Source organism: Budorcas taxicolor, chromosome 13 (genome assembly GCF_023091745.1).
Source record: "Budorcas taxicolor isolate Tak-1 chromosome 13, Takin1.1, whole genome shotgun sequence".
Lineage (NCBI taxonomy): Eukaryota > Metazoa > Chordata > Mammalia > Artiodactyla > Bovidae > Budorcas > Budorcas taxicolor.
Window position 1 is genome coordinate 9,968,931 of NC_068922.1, and position 23,556 is coordinate 9,992,486.

Below are 23,556 nucleotides of genomic sequence, written 5' to 3' on the forward strand. Positions count from 1 at the left end.
AACCATCATAGTAAAATTGCTGAAAGCCAGTGATAAACAGAACATCCAAAAGCAGTCATCAAACAATCGGACCGATAGCTGACTTTTCAGAAGACACGATGGAAATAAAAAGACAATACAAAAGAGTCACTGCCACCTAAGAACTCTAAGCCCAGAGAAACATGTATGTTTCAAGGATAAAGATTTGGACTTCCCTGATGGTCCTATGGTTAAAACTCCGTGTTCCCATTGCAGGGAGCCTGGGTTGGATCGCTGGCCAGGGAACTAGATCACACACACCACAACTAAAGACCTCACATGCCAGCAACTAAGACCTGGCACAGCCAAATAACTATTAAAAAAAAAAAAAAGAATAAAGGTTAATTAACATTTCTGAGCAAGCAAGGAAATGTGCATCACCAGAAAATTCCAGTGTTCTTCAGGTAGGAGGATATTGATGACAAAAGGAATTATAAGATGACAGAAGGAATTATAAGCAAGGCAAATGGTAGTTACTGGATAAGTCTAAACGAACAGTGATGATACAAATCAATGATGATTATAATAAGAATAGTGTATTGTGGAAGTTAAGATCGACTTAGAGTCAAAATGCACTGCAATAATGGCATTTATTAGGATGAGATAAATTAAAGTATGCTAATAATTTTCCATTGTCATGGAAAATAGGAACACCAATTCATATTAAAATTTGGTAAATCTCAGTGATACCTGAGAGTTAAAAATGAGGTAAGCCCTGCGGTTGTCCCCACTGACTGGAGAGACTTTACGGGCCACAGTGCACAGTCCAGCAGATTTCCTGAGTTGAGGAAAGAGCTGAGTGATGGAAAGCCAAGCATCTAGCATTTCCCAGGTGGAGTCCTGAAGAAGGGAGAGCTCCGCACAGGGAACACTCTAGAGACCTGAGAGTGTATGCGTGCTAAGTTGCTTCAGTAATGTCTGACCCTGTGTGACCCTGTGGACTATAGTCCACCAGGCTCCTCCGTCTATGCCTTCCTGCAAGGGATCTTCCTGAACCGGCATCTCTTCTGTCTCCTGCATTGGCAGGCAGGTTCCTTACCACTAGTGCCACCCGGGAAGTGCAGAGACCTACAGAGGGAATCCTTCGAGTCTTCAGCGGAGTATTGATCTGCACGTGTGCGAGAGACTGGGTAAACCACATGAAAGGATTTGAGGTCCTGATATCCGGGGCTTCCACAGGGGTGAGAAGGGTGCCTGTTCCCACTAGCCAGACTGGAAAACCTAAGAATGCATGGGGGGCTCAGAAGGGGCTTGCCTCAGTAGCGGAGCAAAACTAGCAATACACCAAATACTGCTCTTGTCCTGTGCAAGCAAGCTTCAAAACAAGACTGGAAAGGACCAAACTGTTTGTAAATGACTTAATTTATCCTCAGATGAAACTTAAGAACATCTGTAAAACTGGAAACATACTTCACATCCAATAGAGTAATCAACAAAATGACCGGGCATGAAAAGAAGTATTGGGAGACACCTCTCCTTGCGCTTCTTGTGTTTCTGTCTGTTTTATGGGCAGAGAGCGTGAATGCCTTTGTTTTGGCCAGTTTTTTCAAGGATGTTTGTACAGGCATACCTCTGAGATATTGTGGGTTGTGTTCCAGACCACCGCAAGAAGGGAATATGACAATAAAGCCAGTCACGTGAATTTTCTGGCTTCCCAATGCATGTGAAAGTTGGGTTTATACTATACTGTTGTCTATTAATTGTGCAATAATGCCAGGTCTTAAAAGAAAAAGCAATACATATACCTTAACTAAAAAATATTGCTAAAAACTGCTAGCTATCATCTGAGTCTTTGATGAATCATGACCTTTTTGTTGGTGGAGGGTCTCACCTTGATGTGAGCCTTGATGCCAAGGCTGCTGACTGATCAGAGTGGTGGTTGCTGAAGGCTGGAGCAGCTGTGGTCATTTCTTAAAATAAGACAACAATGAATTTTTCCCCATCATTGACTTTCATGGACAATTTTGCTGTAGCATGCAGTGCTGTGTGATACCATTTTACCCACAGTAGAACTTCTTTCAGAATTGGACTCAATCCTCACAAACCCTGTCGCTGCTTTCTCAACTAAGTTTATGTAATATTCTAAACCCTTTGCTGTCATGTCAACAGTCTTTACAACATCTTCACCAGAATTTGATTCCAGCTCAAGAAGTTACTTTCTTTGCTCGTCCATAAGAACTGCTCATCTGCTAAGGTTTTATCCTGGAGCTGCAGCAATTCGGTCACATCTTCAGGCTCCACTTGTAATTCTAGTTCTCTTGCTCTTTTTACCACATCCACAGTTACTTCCTCCCCTAAAATCTTGAAACCCTCTAAGTCATCCGTGAGTGTTGGAATCAACTTATTCCAAATTCCTGTTAATGTTGATATTTTGACCACTTCCCATGATCATAAATGTTTCCTAATGGCTTTTCAAATGGCAAATCCTTCCCCAGTTTTCAATTTATCTTGCCCAGATGTATCAGAGAGATCACTGTCTATGGCAACTGTAGCCTTATGCGATATATTTCTTAAATAATAGGACTTGAAAGCTGAAATTATTCCTTGATCCATGGGTTGCAGAAGGGATATTATGTTAGCAGGTGTGAAAACAATATTAATCTCACTGTACATCTCCATCAGTGCACTTGGGTGACCAAATGCATTGTCAATGAGCAGTAATATTTTTAAAGGAATCTTTTTTCTGAGCGGTAGGTCTCAACAGTGGGTCTGAAATTTTCAGTAAATCTTGTTGTGAACAGATACATCTGTCATCTAGACTTTGTTTTTCCATATATAGAGCACAGGCAGAGTAGATTAAGCCTAATTTTTAAGCGTCCTAGGATTTTCAGAATGACAAATGAGCATTGGCGTCACCATCTGCATTAGCCCCAAACGAGAGAGTCAGGTTGTCCTTTGAAGCCTTGAAGCCAGGCACTGACTTCTCCTCTCTAGCTATGAGGGTCCTAAATGGCATCTTCTTCCAATAGAAGGCTGTTTTGTCTACATTGAAAAGCTATTGTCTACTGTAGCCACCTTCATAAATATCTTAGCTAGATCTTCTGGTTACCTTGATGCAGCTTCTACATCAGCACTTGCTGCTTCACCTTGTTCTTTTATGTTAAGGAGGTGGATTCTTTCCTTAAACCTCATAAACCAGTCTCTGCTACCTTCAAACCTTTCTTCTGCAGTCTCCTCACCTCTCTCAGCCCTCACGGAATGGAAGACAATCAGAGCATTGCCCTGGGTTAGGCTCTGACTTTAGAGAATGTTGTGGCTGGTTTGATCTTCTATCTAGACCACTCAGACTTTCTCCATATTGGCAATAATCTTTTTTTTTTTTTTAAATCATTCGTGTGTTTACTGGAGAAACACTTTGAATTTACTTCAAGAACTTTTCTTTTGCTTTCACAACTTAGCTAACTGCTTGGTGCAAGACACCTACACCTAGCTTTTAGCCTGTCTTAGCTTTTGATATGCCTTCCTCACTAAGCTTAATCACTTCTAGATTCTGATTTAAAGTGAGAGATGTATGACTCTTCCTTTTACTTGAACACTCAGACCATTGTAGGGTTATTAATTGGCCTACTTGCCAAGATGCAGGAAAGTATGACCTATAGGGGAAGCTGCTAAGTCACTTCAGTCGTGTCCAACTCTGCGACCCCATAGACGGCAGCCCATGTCCCTGAGATTCTCCAGGCAAGAACACTGGAGTGGATTGCCATTTCCTTCTCCAGTGCATGAAAGTGAAAAGTGAAAGTGAAGTTGCTCAGTCGTATCTGATTCTTAGCAACCCCATGGACTGCAGTCCACCAGGTTCCTCCATCCATGGGATTTTCCAGGCTAGAGTGCTGGAGTGGGGTGCCGTTGCCTTCTCCTTATAGGGGAAGAGATAACAATTAATAGGAATCAATCCAGAAGTGGCACAGATGGGGTAATAATAGGAAGTGAAAGTGAAGTCACTCAGTCGTGTCCAACTCTTTGCAACCCCATGGACTGTAGCCTACCAGGCTCCTCTGTCTATGGGATTTTCCAGGCAAGAATACTGAAGTGGATTGCCATTTCCTTCTCCAGGAGATCTTCCTGACCCAGGGATTGAACCCAGGTCTCCCACATTGTAGGCAGATGCTTTACCATCTGAGCCACCAGGGAAGTTTCAGTAATAGGAAAGAGCACATTAAAAAGCATTAATTGTGTCCCACATCCTCAAGAAGCTAAAAGAAGGAATTAGAAACATGGAAAACATTGAAAGATAGAATTGAATTTCTAGAGATGAAAAACAGAGTATCTAAGATGAAAATTATACCTGATGAGAATAATGGCAGGTGAGACAGGGCAGAAGAAAAGATCAGTGAATTTGAAGTTGTAGCTAAAGAAACTATCCAGATCCATGCACAGGGAAAATGAATGACTGAAGGGAATGACAGAGCATCAGGGAGCCACGGAACAACTTTGAGTGATTCCAAATATAATAATCATGAATTGGAATCTCTGTAGGCAGGTATGGGAAGGGGAGACAGGAAAAAATATTTGAAGTAATAGTTGCTTAAATTTTTCAGAAACTTCATGAAAATGATCAACTCACATGTGCAAGAAATTCTATGACCCCAAAGCACAAGAAACATAAAATTATACTTAAGTACATCATAATCAACTCAGCCAACAGCAGTGATAAGGAAGAAAATCTCAAAAGCAATCAGATGAAAGAGACAAGTTACATACAAAGAAACAAATTTAAGAATGAAGTACAAAAACTACTAACTAAATGGAGCTTCCTTGGCAGTCCACTGGTTAAGACTTTTCCTTCCAATGCAGGGGGAGTGGGTTTGATCCCTGGTCAGGGAGATAAATTCTATATGCATCATGGCCAAAAAATCAAAACATAAGAAAACAGAAGCAATACTGTATCAAATTCAATAAAGACTTTAAAAATGGTCCACATCAAAAATATCCAAAAAAAAAAAGAAAGAAAGGAAAAAGAAATTACAAACTAGAATTCCAAGCAAAAATGTGAATGAATCTTACAAATGTTGTATCTTACAAACCTTAACTAAAGATGGTACAAAAGCATATATGTTGGTACAAAAGCATATATGTTATACAAGTTCATCTATATCAACTTTGAAAAGCAGGGAAAATAACTATGGCAGGCAGGGTGTTTATTAAACTTGGGTGACTGGGGATGCGATACTGATTGGGCTGGGAACTGGGCTGAGGGCCAGAGGATTATCCTAAGAATATGTAGTTTCTCTATCTGCTTTTGATTACTTAATTGGGATCTGCATATTGTTTGTATACTTTCCTGATTGTATGTTACATGTTGATAGAAGAGTTAAAAGAGGAAGAAAGAAAGGGAGGAAATAAGGAAAAGAGTAAAGAAAGGAAATTTCAGTGCCAAAGTTTGTAAACCAAAAATTCCAGTGTGGAGCAGTGAGCGTTGTCTACAGTGCTGACTTTGATAAAGATAGTAAACAATTAAAAATCCCGCTGTGCTCCGGGTTCTGACAATGTTGGTCAGGTTTAAGAATAACTAGAATAACTTTGAAACATTTTGTAATAGTTACAAATAGAATTAAATCACAAGAATTACAGGAATAAATCTTGCTTTCTAAATTCCCCTGAAGATCATACCAAGCATGAGAATGTATTTAGTAATGCAAATAAAAATAATAAGTAACGTTATAACCAAAAGACAATATATGAAAGAGGATGACGCAGGCAAATAGCTATGATGGTAAGCATAATGTAGGTTACTGAGTGTAAAAACCACTCAGATTGAACTGATTTCAATAAAACAGTAAGGCTTTAAAAATCCAAAGTTAAAAAAAGAAAAGAATGTTTGGGAAATGAACATCAAAAGAAAACATGGAAAACTACTTTAGAATCTCTCCAGTTAGAATTCTAGCCAAAAATCTCAAGTGAGAAAGAGGTGGTCATTTTATATCAATAAAACCTTAGAGCCCTGATGAAATATAAGAATGATGGGTTTTTATGTGTCAGATGATATAACAAGATACACTGCAAATAAAATCCAATTGGAAATGCAATGTGGAATTCACAGATATGATATTATCAGTCAATGACAGAATAAATAGACTAAAAATGACATGATATCTTTAAAAAATGTGATTAGCTATGTAGTCCTATTGAAGGGACGGACAGCCTGATCAATGAAACAGAATAAAGAGTCTGGAACTAGACCCCAGGAGATCGGGATTTCAGTACATATTTAGGCTGACATTTCAAAGACAGATGACTCAATAAATGGCATTAAGACAACTAGTTGGCCATTTGAAAAAATAAACTGTATCCCAGTCTCATCCCTTACACCAACTTAAATTCCAAAAGGAGCAAAGAAGAAATGTAAAAATGAAACTATAAAACTACTAGCTAAAAGAACCAAAGGGTGTATGTGTGCTGCTGCTGCTAAGTCACTTCAGTCGTGTCCGACTCTGTGCGACCCCAGAGACGGCAGCCCACCAGGCTCCCCTGTCCCTGGGATTCTCCAAGCAAGAACACTGGAGTGGGTTGCCATTTCCTTCTCCAGTGCATGAAGGTGAAAAGTGAAAGTGAAGTCGCTCAGTCGTGTCTGACTCTTAGCGACCCCATGGACTGCAGCCCACCAGGCTCCTCCATCCATGGGATTTTCCAGGCAAGAGAAATATATATATATATGTTATATATATATATATATATATATACACACACACACACATATATATGTATATATATACATATATATGTATATATGTATATGTATATATATATATACACAAAATTTATATATATATATATTTTTTTTTTTAGTTTTGAAATAAGGACTGCCTTTTGAAATGTGACTGTATACAGACACATGATTGCATTATAAAATATGTGCACATAGATGAGTATATGCACTACATGTGTACATAAGCCACATATGTCATCAAAGAGGAAAGTTAGTGGCTAAAGCTGAACATATAAATTTTGACATGATAAAGTGTATAATCAAAGTCTAAAGCAAAGCTACTAGGAAATGTATTCTCAGCCTCAATGACAAGTCAATTTTCTTACTCCAAAATAAAAACTTCATAAATCAATAATAATGTAAACAACTCAAGAAGAAAATGGGCAAAGGACTCAATTGTAATTCACAAAAGAGAAAATGCCGTCACTGTTAATATGAAGACATAACCTATCTCTTCATTACTTTAAGATGCAAATAAAACATGATTTTGGTATCTTCTTCTGAGTATCAAACATTTAAATAGGATTGAAAGTGCACAGAATTGGTATGAGGAAGGCATCCAAACATGCTCACACACCACTGGTGAGAGATTAAAGGGCATAACCTCCTCATCAGCAATTTTGACAACATGTAATAAAAGGTAAACTGTTTACCCTTTGATCCAAGAGTTATGCATGAAGAATTTATCCTAAAGTAACAGCCACCAAAAGTATAGAGAGAAGTATTCACAAAAATGCTCGTTGCAGTGCTATGTTTGATGGCAAAAACAAAAGGGAACATCCCCAAATTTGTCCATAACATAGAATATAATGCATCTTATAAAATTTCTGAAGAAATTATAATGACAGTGTAAGCTGCTTATAAAATGTAAACTAAAAAAGAATCAAAATGTAGATTCATTGGAATGCCAGGATACATTTATGTATTTTGTATATTTGCGTATGTATGTGTATAGATACATTTTTTATATTTGGACATACACAAAGACACACACTTATACAGATACATATGTATGTATACATATATATATATACACATATATGTAGGTACATACACACACACATGCAAGCGAATGATAGCAGTTTACAGTATTAACAATGGCAATCCCTTAGTTGTAAAATTATTGGTAATTTCCAATACCTGTATTAAGTGTTTCTATGTGAAAACTGCCCTTCTTTTGTAACTACAAGAAATAATTGTAGCAATAATTTACATTAGAAAGTAAATTTTATTGGCCCTAGAAAAGTAAGAAATAGAGGACTAATAGAAAACTAAGAATAACTTAGAAATAATCAAATTCACTTTAACCTAGGTTTAAATTTCATCTTAATCTGGGGTATTTTTAGACATAGTGAAAGTAAAATTTTGACCAATAGCAGCAATCAAGTTTCAAGCTTAACAAAAGGACATAATTTCTATTATCTTTAAGAGACACATCAGAGAAACAAATTCTTTGTTCTTAGGAAGATCTGAGCATCTAATAATCTATAAATAACAAAGCTATATTGTTGTTGCTATTGTTTAAAAAGTCTATTTACCTACCAAGTGAGTTTAGGTTTATCCTCCTCTAGAAATGTTTGACCCTAGACTGATGTTCTCAGACCAATTTTAATGCAAATTAATTAAAGCATTAGCTTGAGCCAAACTTAATTACCAGGCCTCACAAGAAACAATCATGTGATCCAGTTCTAAAGGAAAGTGAATGGATTTTGGATTATCTGTTCTAATGGCCCCCGCCCATTAGTATGGATGATTGAGTTCACTGTATAAAAAATATATGTATAAGCTGTGGGATCCTTTATGTTCTTTTGTTTCCTCTCCCAGGAGGGATTAGGGCAAAGGACAGTGGGTAGAATTCAACCAGACTGAATGTAGAGGGGCAAGCATAAAGCATGCCCCATGGGGTCAAGAGAGTTGACGGAATGTGGTATATCTGAGTGGCTGCAGAGAAAGGCGGATGGACTGGAGCCCCGAAAGTCATCATTACCACACAGCAGGGCTGCCAACAGGGCTTGGCGCTCATACATACCTCCTCCTCCAGCAGCACACCAAATCCTGGCCTGGCTCAGGAAGAAGCAAGTATGAGCATTTCTTGATTTCAAAGCTGAGAACCTCATTTCTTTCCCCTTTTTTCACTACTTTAATTTCAGAATCAATGAAAAGAAATAGAGGAAAATCATAGAATGGGAAATAGAATAGAAAACAATAGAATGGGAAAGACTAGAGATCTCCTCAAGAATATTAGACATACCAAGGGAAGATTTCACGCAAAGATGGGCGCCATAAAGGACAGAAATGGTGTGGACCTAACAGAAGCAGAGATATTAAGAAGAGGTGGCAAGAATACACAGAACTATACGAAAAAGATCTTCCCGACCCAGATAATCACGATGATGTGATCACTCACCTAGAGCCAGACATCCTGGAATGTGAAGTCAAGTGGGCCTTAAGAAGCATCACTACAAACAAAGCTAGTGCAGGTGATGGAATTCCAGTTGAGCTATTTCAAATCCTAAAAGATGATGCTGTGAAAGTGCTGCACTCAATATGCCAGCAAATTTGGAAAACTCAGCAGTGGCCACAGGACTGGAAAACATCTGTTTTCTTTCCAATCCCAAAGAAAGGCAGTCCCAAAGAATGCTCAAACTACTGCACAATTGCACTCATCTCACACAGTAGTAAAGTAATGCTCAAAATTCTCCAAGCCAGGCTTCAACAGTACGTGAACTATGAACTTCCAAACATTCAAGCCGGATTTAGAAAAGGCAGAGGAACCAGAGATCATATTGCCAACATCTGTTGCATCATTAAAAAGCAAGAAAGTTCCAGAAAAACTTCTACTTCAGCTTTATCGACTATGCCAAAGCCATTGACTATGTGGACCACAACAAACTGTAAAATTCTTAAAGAGATGGGAATACCACACCACCTGACCTGCTTCTTGAGAAATCTGTGTGCAGGTCAGGAAGCAACATTAGAACTGGACATGGAACAACAGACTGGTTCCAAATAGGGGAAGGAGTACATCAAGGCTGTATATTGTCACCCTGCTTATTTAACTTATGTGCAGAGCACATCATGAGAAATGCTGGGCTGGATGAAGCACAAGCTGGAATCAAGATTCCCGGGAGAAAAATCAATAACCCCAGATATGCAGATAACACCACCCTTATGGCAAAGAGCAAAGAAGAACTAAAGAGCCTCTTGATGAAAGTGAAAGAGGAGAGTGAAAAAGTTGGCTTAAAGCTCAACATTCAGAAAAGTAAAATCATGGCATCTGGTCCCATCACTTCATGGCAAATAGATGGGGAAACAGTGGAAATCATGACAGACTATTTTGGGGGGCTCCAAAATCACTGCAGATGATGACTACAGCCATGAAATTAAAAGATGCTTGCTCCTTGGACAAAAAGTTATGACTAACCTAGACAGCTTATTAAAAAGTGGAGATAATACTTTGCTGACAAAGGTCCATCTAGTCAAAGCTGTGGTTTTTCCAATAGTCATGTATGTATGTGAGACTTGGACTATAGAGAAAGTTGAGCACTAAAGACTTGATGCTTTTGAACTGTAGTGTTGGAGAAGACTCTTGAGAGTCCCTTGGACTGCAAGGAGATCCAACCAGTTCATCCTAAAGGAAATCAGTCCTGAATGTTCATTGGAAGGACTGATGCTGAAACTGAAACTCCAATACTTTGGCTACCTGATGCAAAGAGCTGACTCATTTGAAAAGACTCTGATGCTGGGAGGGATTGGGGGCAGGAGCAGAAGGGGAGGACAGAGGATGAGGTGTTTGGATGGCATCACTGACTCAATGGACGTGAGTTTGAGTAAGCTCCAGGAGTTGGTGATGGACAGGGAGGCCTGGAGTGCTGCAGTCCATGGGGTCGCAAAGAGTCGGATGTGACTGAGCAACTGAACTGAACTGAACTGAACTGAACTGAATGTCAGAAAAATGAGAAAGAAGAAAATATATATATTTTTGTCCCAAGAGAAGATTGCATATATGTGGCATCTAGAAAAATGGTACAGATGAACCTATTCATGGGGCAGGAATGGAGACGCAGACAGCAGACATGGGAAGACAAGGGTGAGGGGGAATAGAGTAGAAGGGATGAACTGCGAGATTGGGATCGACATATACACACGACCATGTGTAAAACAGATGGCTAGTGTCAACCTAGTGTATAGCATGGGGAGCTCAGTTCAGTGCTCTATGGTGACCTGAAGGGGTGGATGAGGGGAGGCAGTGGGAGGGAGGTACACGGTGAGGGGAAAGAGAAAAATATGCATGCATATAGCTCAGTCACTTTGTTGTATAGCAGAAGGTAATGCAATGTTGTAAAGCAACTATACCCCCCACCAAAAACAGAATGAGACAAGTTAAAAGGCAGTGGAGAGAAATAATTCAAAAACCTTTGCAATGGCCTCTTATCCTCCAAGTGAGCTGACAGTCCTTACTGGTTGCAGAGAAAATCCCTAGTGCACATCACAACCTTAGGCTGCCAGCCCAGCTGGTCCCACCGCATCAGCAGTGCCCAGTCCCTGGTGAACTGCCATCTTACTATTCCTGATGGACTTCCTCTGAAAATGTATGGAGTACTGGGAGTGGAGACACCCTGCAGTAAAGTGGCTGCTTCTACTCTCTGAGTGGCCTGCTCATCCCTGTCACTGCACAAAGGCAGATCACAGATAATGAGTTAAGTTTCCAGCAAAGACTACGAGGAGTTATGATGGTCAGTTCCCCATGAACAGTGGCAGAGATGGTTGTTCAGTCGTTAAGTCATGTCCAACTCTACAACCCCATGGTCTGCAGAACACCAGGCTTGTCTGTCCTTCACCATCTCCTGGAGTTTGTCAAACTCATGTCCATTGAGTCAGTGATGCTAACATCTCAGCCTCTGCCATCCCCTTCTCCTCCTGCCTTTGATCTTTCCCAGAATCAAGATCTTTTCTAGTGAGTTGGCTCTTCACATCAGGTGGCCAAAGCATTGGAGCTTCAGCTTCAGCATCAGTCCTTCCAGTGAATATTCAGGGTTGATTTCCTTTAGGATTGACTGGTTTGATCTCCTTGCAGTGTAAGGGACTCTAATTCAAAAGCATCAGTTCTTCAGCACTCAGCCTTCTTTATGGTCCACCTCTCACATCCATACATGACTACTGGAAAAACCATAGCTTGGACTATATAGACTTTTGTCAGCAAAGTGATGTCTTTGTTTTTTAACGTACTGTCTAGGTTTGTGACAGCTTTTCTTCCAAGAAGCTAGCATCTTAATTTCATGCCTGCAGTCACCATCAGCAGTGATTTTGGAGCCCAAGAAAATAAAACCTGTCACTGTTTCTGATTTATCCCCATTTATTTGCCTTCACTTCATGGGAAATAGTTGGGGAGACAGTGGAAACAGTGTCAGACTTTATTTTTGGGGGCTCCAAAATCACTGCAGATGGTGATTGCAGCCATGAAATTAAAAGACACTTTCTCCTTGGAAGGAAAGTTTTGACCAACCTAGATAGCATATTGAAAAGCAGAGACATTACTTTGCCAACAAAGGTCCATCTAGTCAAGGCTATGGTTTTTCCAGTGGTCATGTATGGATGCGAGAGTTGGACTGTGAAGAAAGCTGAGCACCAAAGAATTGATGCTTTTGAACTGTGGTATTGGAGAAGACTCTTGAGAGTGCCCTTGGACTGCAAGGAGATCCAACCAGTCCATTCTGAAGGAGATCAGCCCTGGGTGTTCATTAGAAGGAATGATGCTAAAGCTGAAACTCCAGTACTTCGGCCACCTCATGCAAAGAGTTGACTCATTGGAAAAGAGTCTGATGCTGGGAGGGATTGGGGTCAGGAGGAGAAGGGGACGACAGAGGATGAGATGGCTGGATGGCATCACCGACTCAATGGATGTGAGTTTGAGTGAACTCCAGGAGTTGGTGATGGACAGGGAGGCCTGGCGTGCTGCAATTCATGGGGTCACAAAGAGTCGGACATGACTGAGCTACTGAAATGAACTGAACTGAACTGAACTGATTTGCCTTGAAGTGATGGGACCAGATGCCATGATCTTTGTTGTTTGAATGTTGAGTTTTAAGTCAGCTTTTCACTCTCCTCTTTCACCCTCATCAAGGGGCTCTTTAGTTCCTCTTCGCTTTCTGCCATTAGAGCAGTATCATGTGCATTTCTGAGGTTGTTAATATTTCTCCTAGCAGTGTTGATTCCACAACAAGGCTGTGATCCCTGAAAAGGGTTCGAGAATGAGGCTCACTCAAACCAGTGAAGTTTCCGTTGACATCATCCTCCCAGTAGACAAATGTCAGAGATGACTAGGAACTTTACCAGGAGACATAACCTCATATAATGCCAAAGGTAGAATCTAAGGTTTTAGTATCTGTTGCTGTAGTTTAGTCGCTAAGCCATGTCTCACTCTGTTGTTACCCCATGGACTGTAGGCCACCAGACTTCTTTGTCCATGGGATTTCCCAGGCAAGAATACTGGAGTGGGTGGCCATTTCCTTCTCCAGGGGATCTTCCAGACCCAGGGATCAAACCTGCACCTTCTGCATTGGTAGGTGTATTCTTGACCACTGAGCCACCAGGAAAGCCCAAGATAGTATCTAGGGGATTTTTTTTGGGGGGGTGGGGAGGGCTTTTTTTCCTAAAGATAATGAAATGGAAGCCTAAAGAGATGGCAATTTGCCTAAAACATTCAATTCTTCCTCCAAGATTCTTTGCAATAAAGATAGCACATGTAGTGCTTAGCCTTAGTGCTTTGTTGCAAATGGAAGTAAGTTACAGTCCCTAATTACTATTTACTGACATTGATGAGGACTATAATGGAGGGTCAATTAATTAAACATTTATCGATCACTCTTTATTAGTAGGTGTTAGGTAGAGAAGCTTCCCGGATGCAATGGTGAAGAATCTGCCTGCCAATGCAGGTGGACATAAGAAACATGGGTTTGATCCCTGGGTCAGGAAGATCCCTTGGAGGAATAAGTAGTAACCCACTGCAGTTTTCTTGCTGGAAAATACCACGGACAGAGGAGCCTGGTGGGCTCTAGTCTGCAGGATTGCAAAGAGTTCAGCACAACTGAGCACCTGAGCATGTGCACACACTAGGCAGAGAATTAGGAATAAAGCAGTGTGTAACGTCACAGTGCTCACAACCTGATAAGGGAAATGAACACAGATACAGCTGTGTTACAGTGTGATGAGAATGAGGAATAGGTGAATAAATAGCACAAACAAATAGGCAAAGGAGCTCAATGTGCAAAGATGTGACCACTTTGTATGGTACCCAGAGGTGAGAAGGATGGAAATGATGTTGGGGGGTAAAGATTCTGCATGGCTTTCTTCCCCATATAAAGACTCTTGGGGACTTCCCTGGTAGTCCAGGGGCTGAGATTTCATGCTTCCCAGGTGGCACTGGTGATAAACAGCCCGCCTGCCAATGCAGAAGACGTAAAAGATGCAGGTTTGATCCCAGGTCAGGAAGATCCCCTGGAGAAGGAAATAGCGACCTACACCAGTATTCTTGCCTGAAAAATCCCATGAATAGAGGAGCGAGGGTAACAGTCCACAGGGTCGCAAAGAGCTGGATGCAACTAAAGTGACTTATCACACAGCACACTGGTGGTTCAGGGGTTAAGACTCTATGTCTTCAGTACAAGGGGCGTGGGTTTGATCCCTAGTTGGGGATCTAAGATCCCACATGCTGTGTGGTGTAGCTGAAAGAAAAAAGACTTTCATATCATGACATAGTCCAATTAGACTATGTCTAATTGGAATTCTCATACATTTCTGGTGAGACTATAAAATGGAACAAACTCTTCAGAACACCATTTTTCAGGAGTTAGTCTAGCTAAACATATGCGTTGCCTGTTACTTAACCATTTCACTCCTGGGTTTATACCCAAGTGATATGTATACATATGTCCCTCAAAAGACGTATACAAAAATGTCTTTAATAGTGTTATTCATTTAGCCCCAAACTGAAACATATTCATACAATGGAATTAATAGACATCAGTGATAAAGAATAGACCACTGATACATGCAGTGGAAGGATTAATCTTACAGAAAACATATAGTAAAATACGAAAGAGCACACACTGTATATTCTGTTTAGGTGAGCCTGGCACATAAACTTGTCTCATAGGAGCCACTGCAAGTCACATGGTCTCAGGCAGGGAAAGAAGATCTTTTCTCAGAAGTAGAGACAACTTGGAAAAATGATGCATCTCCTTTAGGGACGTACACAGGCTAAGAGCCCACAGACCTCTGCTTCAGCTTTGTACCTACCTGTAACCTCTAGCTCTGGAATGTTTTTTTTAATATAACAGTAATATCCTTAGCATAAAATCTTTCATTAAAATAATGCAAAATGGACAAATTTCATTTTCTTCTCTTGGCCCTTAAATGTTCTAAACTCCACAGGGGAGAGGAGGAAAACCCAAGAGGGTGGGGAAGAAAATGCTTTCCTAGATAATCAGCCTTGGAGTAATCAAGAGTTGGCTGAATTCCCTCCTGACCTTTGCTGTATTTAGTAGGGTTTTGTAAGAATGGTTGAGCTATTAGGTGACCCCCATCCCTGTGTGCTCATATTACTCAAGTTTTTTTATGCTCTGCTGATGGAAGAATGAAAATACAAGTAGTATTTTAATTTCCTAGGAATCCTCAATACAGAAAGATCTATATAATAAAGAGAAATTGAATATAATTAACCCATGCAGTCTAGAAATTCTTCAAAATTTTGACTTCCAGTTTGTATCCATTGATGTTCAGTGTATTGATTAGCTAAATACTAATTACACCAATCAGTTCAAAGAGAAGTTTTTTGCCTACATTATCTGGATATTTCTCATTAACTAATTAATATAAATTTGATAATTTACAAAATGAGATATTCACCTTTGGCTTTGGTTCAGAACTGTTCTCTGCCTCTCCAGGCATGATCAAAGCATGGTTTCTGAATTGATTATCTTTTCAAACCAGGGATAAAGCTATGGCCATCCATGTCACATTTATTTTTCAATCACTGTTCATTACAGGGCAAGAGAATGATTCAACGAAGAAAGAAGTAAAACTTGAGGCAGAGTCCCAGAGTTCCTGTATGGAAACAGAAGGTACTGAAACCAGAATATATTGTTATCTGAGGATGAGGTGACGCTGTGTTGTGACTTCTGTATACACTGGTGTGTGTGAGCAGGGGGCGTGTGTGCTTCTAGGCAGTGATTCCTGGAGAGTGGCTCTGGTGCTCTCCTTATGTGACCGTTGAAACTTGGAGGGGAAAAAAGAACTTCAGCTTTCTGAGCTTTAGTCACTGGCTTCTCACAGATTCCAACTAAAACATCTCTGAGCATCCTTCTGTCTCATTCTATTTAGAGCTTTCATCAAACCAAGAAGATGCCATGATTGTGGAGCAACCAGAAGTGACCCCACTAACAGATGACCAAGAAGAAAATGAAGGTGAAAAAGGTAGGACTGCTCTTAAATTAGCCAGTCAAGAATAGAGAGTTTCTTTGGATTCCTGCCTAAAATCCAACCATCAGCATAATTCTCCTTCAATTGCAGACTGTCAAGGGGCAAAATGAATATTTCTTTAATTCTGAACTTACTTTTGAAAGTAAAATAAAATCCATCCAGAAGTAGTGAAAGAAGATACTTGTAACAGTTTTTCATTCTTTCAAGGAGTATGAGGATGTTTTTATTATTAATTTAGATTCATTTTTTTAATTATAATTTTGAGAAAATCTCTAAGAAACAGATATTATGAACTAGGTGGATGAAAGTCTTAGATAATCTGAAATGGCTTTAAAACAACTAAATTAACCTTTCGTATTGATTTCATTCTGTCATCCTTCATATATTTGTATAAAATACACACATTGTATGAACCTTCTAAATTATGTTTGTCCACTAATATTAGGATACAATAATATTGAGTACTGATTAAAACAAAAAAAGTGAGCATTATACTGATTTCAGAGAACATTAGAGGAATGATCACTTTGTCAATTTTAATGTAGCATTTGGGGCAAGAAGCCAATATATTAAAAGTGGACACTAAAAAAATTTTTGAATTTATCAAAGAAATTTATTAAAGAACTTAAGGAATTTAAAAGAATTTAAAAGGAGCTAAAAATGGGAAGTAAAAAATGAAATAGTTTGTCTCCTATATGGTATCATAAATCATAACATTCTTAAATATGTGTTTGCAAGGTAGTTACAGAGTAATAACTTGACAGGCCTTGTTTATAGAACACAGTGATCAATTTTGTTTCCAAATGAAAATGCAGACATGATCTCAATTGTAAAATCAGGTCAATAGTAAGTACAGCTTCCAAACTGCAAACTCTTTTGGCAGCAGCATTGACACAGTTTAATTACCAAGTCATGTTAGTGATTTTGAGACCTTGTTGTTTTTTTTTAAATCCAATGCATTTAGAGCACAATATTCTTCTATGTCTTTTGTCTAATGACCTTTTTTCTAATAGGAAATCCTAGTTCAGACTCATGACACTGTGTTCCTGGCAGGTCAAATAAATATTTGGAGAATTTATGTCTGACAATGATAATAGAAAATTGATACAACCCTCGCTTGAAATGCAGATACACGGCCTTGCTCCTTTTGTTACTGTACGAAGGTCCATATGCCCAACTCACAGTGAGGCCAAACAAATGGAAATGTCAGAGTTCTGAGCAAAGAAGGGTTTATTGCAGGAACATATAAAGAGAACAGGTGGCTTATGCTCAAAAACTCCCAAACTCCCTGAAAGGTTTCAGCAAAGCATTTTCAAAGGCCAGATGAGGGAGAGGAATCCAAGGGTGTGTAATCTGTCTACAGCAGAAATTATTTCCTTTTTATGCTGTACCTCAAGACATGCAAATGAGGAACATCAAACAACTGGTTCATTGTCCTTTTTTTCACTTGGCCTACAAGGGGAAAAGTCCGTGCTCAGCACACGTTGACTTGTCACCCTTCTCCCAGTGGTTTCTCCAGCACGTGGCATTCCTCTAGTTACTGAAGAGCTCAGTTCTCTCCCATAGGGATCAATGCCAATCCTCTTCTCCAAAAGGAGGGATGGCACATGAGGAAGAAGTGAGATCAAATTCTACTACTCGCTTGTGCCAACTGTGAAGTTGAATTTCTTTGTTAAGGGACTCCTCTGGTGGTCTCTCAACTTAAAAAATCATTCACATCCTATAAGTTGAGAGTTACAGTTTACTCCGTGGGAATTTTCAGGACTTCAAGCCCAGGAGACAGCGCCTTAGAGAACTACTCCAAAGAGGCAAAACAGGTAGCCGGCTTATATAGAAGTTTTGCAATAAAGGGCAGGTAGTCTGAACATCAAAAGATTATTGTTAATTAAAGGAAAACCAGATATCTCAAGTTAAGGAATTTAGCACTTTTCTATGTATGGGAAGATACATAGGAGTCTGGGCTCACCAAAATCACCCCTTTGATACACAGCTCCCCTGTCCAGGGCCAGTATCCCGTAGTTTCACATCCCAAGTCTCCCCAGGGCTCACTGTGGGGAGTGACTGCCAGGAGCAGCTGCTAGGTGGCAGGTACCCTTCTCTTCCCCGAGCTCTCTCGGGGCTCACCAGCTCACTGCTGGCAGTGGCTGCAGTTGCTGATGACCACGACATCGTTTGTTTACTGATATGACAGGGAATACGCCATCCCTTAGTCCCGTGCTTAAGAGTCCATGCTCTCACTGCAGAGGCCATGGATTCCATCCCTAGTTGTAGAATCAAGATCCCCACCCCTGCAAAAAAAATATAACTTCTTTGTTATATGTTCTGCCTTGAATTTATTCTTGTTCAGTCACTAACTTGTGTCTGACTCTTTGGACCCATGAACTGCAGCACATCAGGCTTCCTTGTCCTTCACTATCTCCCTGCGTTTGTTCAAACTCATGTCCATTGAGTCAGTGATGCCATCATCCATCTCATCCTCTGTCTCCCCCTTCCCCTCTTGCCCTCAGTCTCCCCCAACATCAGGGTCTTTACCAATGAGTAGGCTCTTCAGATCAGATGCCCAAAGTATTGGAGCTTCAGCTTCAACATCAGTCCTTCCAAAGCATATTCAGGGTTGATCTCCTTTAGGATGGACTAACGGTTTGATCTCCTTGCTGTGTAAGGGACTCTCAAGAGCCTTCTCCAGCACCACATTTCAAAAGCATCAGTTCTTCGGTGCTCAGCCTTCTTTATGGTCCAGCTCTCACATCTGTACATGATTACTGGAAAACCCATACCTTGGACTGTATGGAGGTTTGTTGGCAAAGTGATGTCTCTCCTTTTTAATATGCTGTCTAGATTTGTCATAGCTTTCCTTCCAAGGAACAAGTGTCATTTAATTTCATGGCTGCAGTCACCATCTGCAGTGATTTTGGAGCCCAAGAAAATAAAATCTGTCACTGCTTCCACTTTTTCCCCATCTATTTGTCATGAAGTGATGAGACCAGATGCCATGATCTTTGTTTTTTGAATGTAAAGTTTTAAACCAGCTTTTTCACTTTTCTCTTTCACCTTCATCAAGAGGCTCTTTAGCACCTCTTCACTTTCTGCCCTTAAAGTGGTATCATCTGCATGTCTGAGGTTGTTTATATTTCTCCTGGCAATCTTGATTCCAGCTTGTGAGTCATCCAGCCCAGTGCTTCATATTATGTACTCTGCATGTAAGTTAAATAAACAGAGTGACAATATACAGCCTTGATGTACTCCTTTCCCAGTCTGGAACCAGTCTGTTGTCCCATGTCCCGTTCTAACTGTTGCTTCTTGCCCTGCATACAGATTTCTTAGGAGACAGATAAGGTGGGGTGATATATTTTTGTTTAAATTTGAAATAACTTAAAGTTAATCACCTCTATCATCTTATTCCTTGCTTCAAAGTAAGAGTTGAAAGCTGTTCTGTTGCCTATAAGGAAAATGAAGGATAAGGAAGTGATAAGGATTTGGGGATAGATTTCGGGTGTGATGCCTTGGCCCTGCCCCCACTGACAAGCTGGATGAACCTGGGGGCAAGTGATTTAAACTTTCAGTGCCTTAGTTTCCTCATCTGTAGGAGGGTGATAAAGTACCTGTCACGTGTGGTTGTGATGAAACTTTAATGAGTTAACACTTGTAAAGCAATTCCAACAATACCTGACACACAGAAAGCATACCTTAAGTGCTTAGTATTTATCATAATTGGATAAATTGATGACAAAGTCAAGAGAACCCGCATGTGGAGTTCCTCAAGTCCATTCCTATTTTGAAGCCGTAAAAATTTCACATAGTCTACATTAGCCTTCAACGGCAAATTGTTCTGCCCATTTCATTCTAAGTGCCATCTACTACAGGCCATTTTGGTATATGTGTTTAATCCATAAAGATAGAACAATTAATGAAAGGTTAGGAGACACTTCTCTGTATTCAGAATTTTATTTTTTGTCAAAACCTCCATCTTCTCTTTGAGAAATGCTGATTCAACCATAACTTCTATTTTTGTTCTGGGTTTTTTTAAAAATGTTTATTTATTTGGCTGTGCCAAGTCTTAGTTGCAGCAAGTGGGGTCTTTTAGTTGTGGGATCTAGTTCCCTGACCAGGAATTGAACCTGGGCCCCCTACATTGGGAGCACAGAGTCTTAGCCACTGGACCACCAGGGAGGTCCCTAATTTCTATTTTTTGAAAGAAGATGGCATTAATTTAGTGGTAGAGCCGGAGATTAAAAGTAGCAAATAAATTCAAAGTTGTAGAATGTTCTTTAGCTTTCTTTTGTTTCATATAGTTACTGTAGAGTCTTATTTGAAAATATTTTGAGAATATAGTTTGGAATTTTGTGTATATTCATAATGTCTCTCATGGAAAGTTGTATTAAGAACCTGTCTAATCAGCTAAAAAAAAAAAGAATATTCTGTTAAATTTCTAGGGAAATTGTTTACAGCCTTAGAAATATTGATTCTCTTTTGAGAATCTTTTGAAGGAAAGAGAAAATAGTTTGAAAGTGGTTCCTTTCAAAACATTCCAGACTAGGAAAAATGTATCTATAACCTTTACTCTCATTTTGTGGCATTCTGTAAGATTAGAAAATATACTTAATCTTTAGGATATATCTTTGATGGCTCCCAGGTGTATGGGCACAGATGTTGTAATATTGTTTTGAAGTTAGCTCTACCAAAATATGAGTTTTAAAGAGAAGTGAAAATATTCAGCAGAAGTTCATGCTGATAAAATTGCACAATAGCACAATGGACATGTCCCTAGGAGACCTGAAATACAAAAATTTCAACAGGCATAAAGTGAGGTTTCACATATGGCAGCTTTTCTCATATAGCCACATTGCCTCTTCCTAAATGAGTCCAGTTTTATTCTTTCCCAGCAGGATCTGTGCACATATGAAATCCAGTAAAATAACATCATTTAGGTTAATAACCAAATGAGAACGTAACCCTCTAAATCTCTTCTCAAAAGGATCTCTTGTTTTAGCATAAAATATAAATTTAGCCAGCATTAAAATGTTTTTCTGAATATTTTTATTTCTAGTTGAATTTAGAAATATTTAATATAAAATCTTAACTAGATCACCAGAGTATCATTATTTTATCTCATTTTAACTTACATTGCATTATGAGTATATTGGACTTCCTCTCCAAGTATTATATAGAATGCATGCATCCCAATTATTTTTCTTGTATCCATCAGTATGTATAATATGGAGTAGTAATCCTTTATTTACTTTGGGGTGATCAAAATGTTGATGGAGATTTAAGGTATATTATGGTCCAAGATCTTCTTAGAAAAAGATGAATATTGACAGGCATGCAAGTGAAATATAAAGCAGCAACAAATGTAAATTATCACATCCTTTGGCTCATGTCTTGGCCTCTGATGAATAGGACTATGAGACTATACGTGGAGAACCATGGCTTCTGGCTCTGGTTATGTGGTTGCTGGCAATTCTTTACCTTTTATAAATCCCAGTTTCCGGGGTAGTAAAATGTCACACATGAACTCATTAATGCAGGGATGATAGTCTCCAGTTTTGTAAACTTTCTCAGAAGTCCAGCTCTGAAGAACCACATTCTTCTTCTTTTTTTTCTTAATGAGATCACAGCTTCCATTTATCTATAATTGGCTGTGCTGGGTCTGTGTCCATTTATCTATAATTGTTGGCTGTGCTGGGTCTGTGTTGTGACAGGTGGACTTTCTCTAGCTGTGGCACTTGGGTTTCTCTCGCTGCAGTACCAGGGCCTGTCTGTTGCTGAGCACAAGCTCTAGAGTGAATGGCCGGCGTAGCTGTAATGCACGAGCTTCTCTAGTTGTGGCACATGGACTTAGTTGCTCTGAGGCATATCGGATCTTAGTTCCCTGACCCGGAATTGAACCTATGTCCCCTGCATTGGAAGGCAGATCCTTAGCCACTAAACTATCAGAAAGTCTTGATGAAACAAGAGGTGATGAGATGGGAGCCAGCGGTCATCAATATACTGAGGAAGCTAAACTTGCAGGTTTTACTCAGCTTTATTCTATTGCATCCTATTGATAAAAATACAGAGGTGTCCTAGCCCAGACAAAAAGATCAGCCATATTAACTTGTTTTCATTCAGGAATTACTAGCTGTTGAATTATTAACCAATTTTGGACAGCTAGGAACTCCCTGAAGATACTTTAAGTAGGATAAAAAGGGCCACTATCTCAAATTAGGTTGACACACAAACTCTTTCTTAGTTCACATGAGAAATTTTTCTTGCAGTTCCTCTGGCCACTGTTTCATCTTTCAGTGAACACACAGAAAACCACTTTCTCTTCTGCTCCTACCAGTCAAGTTCCTTAGGGTTTTGTTTTGTTTACAAAATACCACTACACAGCCCTTGGTGTTTTCCGGTATTGATGGGATTCTTACATCACTGATAGAGCCCTTTCCCCTCTTCTTGAAAATCAGCCTGCACACCAGCAATGAAGCAACAACATAAACATACAATGCCTGTGACATTCAAGCGTTCATATTCCAGGCTGTGCTTTCCTATAGAGAATCATGGTTCAGGCACATTTTTGGTTCATGCCCAATATTCTATGAAATTTCATCTTGATTAACTTACTGGAATTTAATGTTTTCTGAAGGTCTTTGTATCTTTTCAAATGGAGTCAACTTTAGTAATGCTGCTCATTTCACACTGGCAGTACTATGATTTCATTTTCAAAGGCAGTTTCATTTTCAAATGGTTTCTTTTGTTACCAGTCTTATTTCCTAACCATGTTTTGTAGCTATAATTTGTCAACAAAAATTTTATTTTAGAATCTGAGATAAATAATAATGCTGGTGCCTGTAAAGCCGCGTGCTTCAAATTGGGATTTGAACCCACGTGCTAGGACTCAAACCCAGGCAAAACCCTAACTGGGACTTGAACCCACAGTCTTTTCATTAGAATCACTGTGACTCTAGTGTCCAGACTTACTGAGACTCAGGTTTTCTGTGTCATCACAGAAGGAATTCAACAAGAGGCAAACTGATTCATAAGAAGTAAATGTGTTAATATAGGATGCTTGTGAAAGGTGCAGGTAGGCAGGTGAGGCAGCTCTGCTTGGAAGATTAAATGAGCTACCATTTTATAATTAAGGGAGAATAGAAGTGAAAGTTGCTTAGTTGTGTCCAACTCTGCGATCCCATGGACTGTAACCTGCCCCATTCTTCTGTCCATGGAATTCTCTCCAAGCAAGAATACTGGAGTGGGTAGCCATTCCCTTCTCCAGACAGATCGAACCCTCGTCTCCTGCATTGCAGGCGGATTTTTACCATCTGAGCCACCAGGGAAGTGCACAAGGTAAAATGGGGCAGGGAAAAAGTCCA

The 23,556-nt window shown here is 39.7% G+C and overlaps 1 protein-coding gene and 1 non-coding gene across 2 annotated transcripts in view; one reads left to right on the plus strand and one right to left on the minus strand.

The window, feature by feature from the left end:
* MACROD2 (mono-ADP ribosylhydrolase 2) overlaps positions 1-23,556 on the plus strand; it is a 2,293,708-nt gene that overhangs the window by 2,192,319 nt on the left and 77,833 nt on the right. The window contains exons 15-16 of the mRNA XM_052650651.1: positions 15,772-15,846; positions 16,106-16,198. Coding sequence (XP_052506611.1) covers positions 15,772-15,846; positions 16,106-16,198 — 168 coding nt within the window. The remainder of the gene's footprint in view (positions 1-15,771; positions 15,847-16,105; positions 16,199-23,556) is intronic.
* TRNAG-CCC (transfer RNA glycine (anticodon CCC)) lies at positions 20,302-20,374 on the minus strand. The gene has a single exon. It is a non-coding gene; the product is annotated as a tRNA-Gly (tRNA).